Below are 7,397 nucleotides of genomic sequence, written 5' to 3' on the forward strand. Positions count from 1 at the left end.
TTTGTTCTATTGTTCTCTCAAATGGTAGCAAGTCATTCATGTGAGACCTTACGAGACCTGCTACATCACCCTATATAAAACCACAACTTTTATTATCATCCGGGTAACTTTTCTCGCTGTTTTCATGGTTTCATCTTGTCTTTTATTACCGGGCAGAATGGCGAGTTGGCCAAGTGCCCGAACTGACCGCAGGTGAAACATTTGTCGGAGGTTTGCGGCTGTCGAGAACTTCTAAAAGAGTGTAGCCGAAAGGAATGTTGAGGATTTTGCTGATGGCGAAACTGCTGAGAACTAGAGCAATTAGAAGTCCAACGCATCCGCACAAATGAAGCGTGCATTCCTTAACGCGAGAAAATACATTTAATGAGTCTACATTATTTTTTTACCAAAATTCTGACAGTTAGAGGAGGTTGCATACACTCAGTGGCTATTGGATGGTATTAAACCAAACTTATTGCAAGTTTGTCACAGAGGCAACAGCCCCTTTCAAGTGGCAGAGCTAATCTTCACGTGGCCAGATCTGTAATGAAAGACAATTTTATAAACATTCCATCGCACTCCCCCGTGAACTAATAAGCTTGTCGAATAAACAACACACCAAGCCCACGCAAGTGCAAAATTTTCTTTTCAACGTAAATGTCGAGACAAAGCGATGATTACGAAGGTCGAGTGACACCATGATAGCGTTCAACACCAATTGTCCGGAGGAACGTTTGAAAAGACAGGTCAAATAAAGACGAAAAATGTTTGAACTTGCAGGTGGGAAGACCTCCTTTTCCTGCAAACCACAGTTTGCAGTGTAAAGCAATAATGGAAAACATTCATTACCAGCATTAAAGTAATCCAAGCACAAGCTTGATTTAAGGTATTTGATTTGAGAGGCAGTAGCAAGGAATGATAAATATTTGAGATACATCCATTCATAAAATTGTCACTCGCTGATTCCCTTCTTGTGTGTTGTTATTGAAAGATCATTTTGTTACCGCCTTTGCAGGTAAGCGTATAAATAAGAAGTAAGTAACACTTACTTAAAGTGACTGACTCTTAGCTACATAGAAAACTACTTTACAGGTCTAGTCACAGCATAAATAAGAAACTAAAATAAATTACAATGAATAATATTAAAAATGCATAATTACTTAGTGCTAAAATCGATAAACTATAAAAATACATATATACAAATAATTAAACAAAGACAAATCATAAAACATATAGGTGCAGCGGCTGGCCAGGTATACCTTAAGTATACTTTTCTTGAACAATTTAAAGTTACTTATTTTCTTGTATCCGTTTGGTAGTGCGTTCCATGGCTTGGCCCCTTGATATCTTATCAATTTCAATCCATACTTGGTTATATTTACTTCCGGCAATGTCGGAATTGCATCTCCTCGTAGATTATAATGACTTCTCTTAGCGTATGTTACAGTTACCTTATATTTTAGCCATGCGTTGTTATATTTCTGTAGTATTTTTCCAACGAAACCAGATGTCGTTCTATACTCAAGTAAACCTGGCAAAGCCGCACACTGTAGCACTATCTATGTAACCGTATTATTACGTACGAGATGGCCTCAGCTAAAAGCCTGGTGATTTCTAGAGGTCACCTCGCCATACATTGAAACATATATAAATAATTACTATATTAGGTAAAAAGGCAAATAAACAGAATGAATGAATAAGCGCATTCTCCTCAATGGCGCTTTTCGGGTTAACATGGAAGTCATAGATAAATATATATTTCAAAGTCAAATTTGTTACTCCTTAGCTTAAGACCAAGGACTGTATATATTATATCTTGCAATCAAACTGTTGTTTTCTCATATAAATAGCTATAGTTCAAGTATTAAATTATTCTTGCTTACAGCCATGAGTCTCTTTACCTTCCTTGGTAAACAATTCTCTCCGTGGACGGCCTATGTTTGCTGAATATCGACGCTTTGGGATCGAAACTGAACAATATTATGAAATTTGATTTTACGTAAGCAATTTCCAAACAAAGTTTTAAATCCATTTCGAAACTTCTGGTTAAAGGTAAGATAAATGTATGGATTGAGTCCACTATAAGCAAATGCTACTAGAAAAAGACATAAAAACAGAATAGTTGGCTCCAACTCATCTTTTGGAACATCAAAATGGTAGAGGCCATTTCCTACAAAAAAGGGAAGGAAACACAGCACATATACAACCACAACAGTTATCATCATCCGGGTAACTTTTCTGGCTGTTTTCATGGCTTCAGCTTGTCTTTGATTCTGATTGGTTCCTTCTCCTGGTACCTCACGTGACCAAAGTTTGTGACAAACAATGATGTAAAGAACCGCTGTTATGAAAAGAGGCAGGACAACATTCAAAGAAACAGTCAAAATATAAAATGTTATCCATTTTTGTACGGTATAAACTACATCACAAACATAGTCATGTTTGGTTTTGTGCAAGCTTCCTCTAATGGAGACTTCTATGGAACAAACAACGGACCAACTCCACAATATTAGGATTATCTTTTTAAAATGTCGAGATAAAGGCGAGGACCGGAAAGGTCGAATAACAGCGTAAAAGCGATCAACAGCAATGGTTGGGAGAATCCAAATTGTAAAGATGGTCGGAATAAACAAGCTCGCTAGAAATAACTTGCAAGTGATCAGACCTACAATGCCTTCTAACCAGCGTTTTCTGACAAGATGAGATGAAATATTTAGTGATTCCATCAATGTTCTGTAGAGATCAGCGCAGGCTTGATTCAAAATCAAATAATTGGTTGTGTTCTTCATGGAGTTATCTGTTCGTATAATGTGAATGATAACTGAATTGCCGAATAATGACGCGGCAAATACAATGACGTACGCAGCAGTTATCAGACCATATATAAGATGGACATCTGTTTCCTCCGGAGCACTGTTCTCTTTCCCTGTAAATAACAATATTGAAAAATATCCGTGATAGACACTGAAATATGACTGACAGACGTGGTTAATTATAGTGAATATGACGCTAAATGCTACGGAAACCGGGATAAACGCAGCAGTAAGGGACTCAATTTATGCAAAAACTATTTTCGGCATCTATAGCCAAAGCCTGAAACATTGACTATACCGCGTCCCTTTTCAAGGACCGACATTTCGTAACATCGCACACGGCATTGACGAAAGTTAACTTAAGAAATACATACTGCTTTAACGTAACATGTAGGAATGACTAAGTGAACACTAAATCGAGAGAAATTATAAACACTAAATTATTACCTGTACATGGAATATCACTTCTTCTGTTAAGATCAGGTTGCATGTCGAGGCCACTGCAATTTGTACTACTCTTCAACTTCATCTCACTCACAAGAAGCTCTTTATATGTTTTCTATAATTAAAAATCAGGCCAGGTTTAAAACTTTTTTTCAATCGAAAACCTCGTCTTTGGACATCCAAGCTGAACATCACAACTTGCTCAGAGCTGAACAGCGCGCCCAAGCATGACTCAATTTATTTAAAGGTGTACTTGGTGAGGTAAGATTATTACAAACTTTTGGGAGGAAACAGAATGATTACGTTTACGGCTTGTTTTAATGAAACTGACCGGTTGTTAATGACTTTTTCCTTGATTCACTGTAGGCGCGCCCTACTAAAGCTGTTTAATAGTAAAATCGTGCGAAGGAAGCTTATGCTTTAGCTACAACTTCCTGCAGGGCCTTATCAAACATTTACTTCCCACTGTTTTTGGATATCTCTGTAACAACTTACATTATTTTATCCTTGATCTTCTATGTTGTTACTCAATGCTTGATCTTCGCCTCACCAAAAGACTGCATTGGGTCTATAATTTGGTTTCTCGTTTTTGCCGTTTTTTTCGTATCTATTATCCATCCATCCTTGACGCAAAACACCTAAGCTTCAATTATCAATGACCAATGGAGAGTGGTTTGAGAGACCAAATATCGGGCTTTAATTTTTATCGGTACTGTATATTGTACTACAACTGTTAGTAAGAGATAATATTTTCCATTTGATTTAGAAGTTTTCTCAATGAAACCTGTTGGCTCCTTTATTTTGATGGACATAGTCATTTGAAGGTCAGGAAAGCGTCGTTGTTTTACTTTCTTAAATCCAATATTAAAGAAAAAAAACATCAATTAAAAGCAGGTGTTTTATGGGGATGGACTTGTCACATTCATAGCCCAAGGAGATTTCACACCCAATGGAGTTCGTACCAAGATGTTGAGCAAGTTTGGCCACAGCATTCACTTCACGCTTAAAAGTGAAATAATCAATATTTTCACCTTTAAGAGTAGTTATTTTAATTTTGGTATCTGGTAGACTGTAATGTTTTTTTTAACGCAGTCTTACTTCTTGATAGACTAGGGCAGATAAGGGAGCGAACTTTGGCTGTCGACCTCTCAAAAATATGTGTTGCGAACTCGGGCGGTGCGAAGTCGATTGGGTGCTCGATGAAACTCGATGAAACCGAGCACGTTTTGATTTAATATAAGTTTAAGTTTAAGTTTAATAATACTTTGTCATGCTAGTACAAGTAAATAAATCACAGAAATTACAAAAAGTACATAACTGGAGAATAATTGGGGGAAACTAAATTCCCATACAAAGAATATTTTCCGATATTAAACATTCTAAAAAATTTAAGAAGTGAAATTCAAAATTTAAGTGCGGCCCAAAACTAGCCTAAGTAAATTGCATACTAAAATTGACACTAAAAATTATGAAATAAGATTTAAATACGGCCCAAAGCTGACCTAATTGAATTGCGTACATGTCACTCACGAGTGACACCTGATTTAAAATTGACGCAAATGATCTAATAGACAGGATTAATATAATTAATAATGTGGTTAATTGTTTTTTTTTTACAGAAATTAAAATTTCATGGGAGTAATGAAAAAAAAAATTATACAATGCGTGGTTCAATTCCACCTGTTAACATTCCCCCTCCGGCATATCTCTGTAGTTTCACATTTTTTTTATTCAACGGCCTATTCCCCGCCCCCGGGCTTTAAAAAGGAGAGACTTTCCCGCCCCCAGTACCCCCAACTACCTCAACTATGTGCGTATGTGTACAAAACTAGGGGGCAATATTGGCTGCTGTTCAAAAGCCTAAACAGCATGTTCTGTCAAGCGCGCAACGCTTTTCTAGAGTTTATTGAAGGAACGATACACAAGGAGTCCCCCAAGGGCTTTCTTCATCTACAACAGGAAAATGAAAGAATCCTAGTAATGGGCCGCTTTCATACCACCAAGCACTGATTGGCAACTTGGAAAAACCTGAATGATTTTAAAAACAAGCATAACATAACATGTAAACATATTATATTAACATCACATTTCTTAACATGGAACACGGCATCGACGAAAGTTTACTTTAGAAATACATATTACTTTTAACATAACATGTAAGAATGACTAACTGAACACTAAATCGAGAGTAATTATAAACACTTAATTATTACCTGGACATGGAATATCACTTCTTCTGTTAAGATCAGGTTGCATGTCGAGGCCACTGCAATTTGTACCAAACGTCAACTTCATCTCACTCACAAGAAGCTCTTTACATATTATCTATAATTAAAAATCAGGCCAGGTTTAAAACTTTGTTTTAATCGAAAACCTTGCCTTTGAGCATCCAAGCTGAACATCACAACATGCTCAGAGCTGGAAAGCGAGCCCAAGCATAACTCAGTTTATTTAAAGGTGTACTTGGTGAGGTAAGATTATTAAAAACTTTTGCAAGGAAACAGAATGATTCCGTTTACGGCTTGTTTTAATGAAACTGACCGGTTGTTAATGACTCTTTCCTTGATTCACTGTAGGCAGAATACAGACTGAGTAATTCAGGCATCCACACGAAAGTCAAAATCTAGAAAGTCATTTTCCCGTCTTCAAAAGGCCAAACAGTGCGAGGTAAAATATGACACTAAGGCGCGCTCTACTAAAGCTGTTTAATAGTAAAATCGTGCGAGGGAAGTCTTTTTTATGCTTTAGCTGCAACTTCCTGCATGGCCTTATCAAACATTTACTTGGCACTGTTTTTGGATATCTCTGTAACAACTTACATTATTTCATCCTTGATGTTCTATGATCTTACTCAATGCTTGATCTTCGCCTCACCAAAAGACTGCATTGGGTCTATAATTTGGTTTCTCGTTTTTGCCGTTTTTTCGTATCTATTATCCATCCATCCTTGACGCAAAACACCTAAGCTTCAATTATCAATGACCAATGGAGAGTGGTTTGAGAGACCAAATATCGGGCTTTAATTTTTATCAGTACTGTATATTGTACTACAACTGTTAGTAAGAGATAATATTTTCCATTTGATTTAGAAGTTTTCTCAATGAAACCTGTTGGCTCCTTTATTTTGATGGACATAGTCATTTGAAGGTCAGGAAAGAGTCGTTGTTTTACTTTCTTAAATCCAATATTAAAGAAAAAAACATTAATTAAAAAAGCAGGTGTTTTATGGGGATGGACTTGTCACATTCATAGCCCAAGGAGATTTCACACCCAATGGAGTTCGTACCAAGATGTTGAGCAAGTTTGGCCGCGGCATTCACTTCACGCTCAAAAGTGAAATAATCAGTATTTTCACTTTTAAGAGTAGTTATTTTAATTTTGGTATCTGGTAGACTGTAATGTTTTTTTAACGCAGTCTTACTTCTTGACAGACTAAGGCAGATAAGGGAGCGAACTGCGGTGGTCGGCTACTCAAAAATATGTGTTGCGAACTCGGACGGTGCGAAGTCGATTGGGTGCTCGATGAAAACCGAGTACGTTGTGATTCAATATAAGTTTAAGTTTAAGTTTAATAATACTTTGTCATGCTAGTACAAGTAGATAAATCACAGAAATTACAAACAGTACATAACTGGAGAATAATTGGGGGAAACTAAATTCCCATAAAAAGAATATTCTCCAATATTAAACATTCTAAAAAAATTAAGAAGTGAAATTCAAAATTTAAGTGCGGCCCAAAACTAGTCTAATTAAATTGCATACTAAAATTGACACTAAAAATTATGAAATAAGATTTAAAGTGCCACTATGATCAAATTCTCCATACCCATTTTTTTACATTTTCGCACACAATAGGTCTTTCCTAGATTTTTTGTCAAATTTCAATGTATTACGAACATTAGAACTCATGTCGTTTGGACCTTTATTTCCGAGAATTTACGGCCGCCATAAGTTTTCCTTGTTCCAATTCTTGGTTGAGAATTTGAGAAAATGACGTCATTTTCTCAAAAATACCACACGGGTTGAAATTATAATAACAATTAGCACAGCAATTCGCATAGAGTGACAAAAACTTTGGCTCATATATTCGTGCAATTTTTTATATTAATTGTTATTATAATTTCAACCCGTGGGGTATTTTTGAGAAAATGACGTCATTTT

The 7,397-nt window shown here is 36.3% G+C and overlaps 1 protein-coding gene across 1 annotated transcript; it reads right to left on the minus strand.

The window, feature by feature from the left end:
• Positions 1–337: 337 nt before the first annotated feature.
• Positions 338–7,097, minus strand: LOC110064568 (substance-P receptor-like). The gene is made up of 3 exons (XM_089274861.1): positions 6,056–7,097; positions 5,450–5,561; positions 338–2,905 (listed from the first exon to the last, which is right to left on the minus strand). The coding sequence occupies exons 2-3, from the start codon at positions 5,529–5,531 to the stop codon at positions 1,914–1,916; spliced, it is 1,074 nt and encodes a 357-aa protein (XP_089130987.1). The 5' UTR covers positions 5,532–5,561; positions 6,056–7,097; the 3' UTR covers positions 338–1,913.
• Between the last annotated feature and the right edge of the window lie 300 nt (positions 7,098–7,397).

The sequence above is a fragment of the Orbicella faveolata genome, unplaced genomic scaffold, assembly GCF_042242905.1.
Source record: "Orbicella faveolata isolate gen_17 unplaced genomic scaffold, um_ofav_v1 contig_36, whole genome shotgun sequence".
NCBI lineage: Eukaryota > Metazoa > Cnidaria > Anthozoa > Scleractinia > Merulinidae > Orbicella > Orbicella faveolata.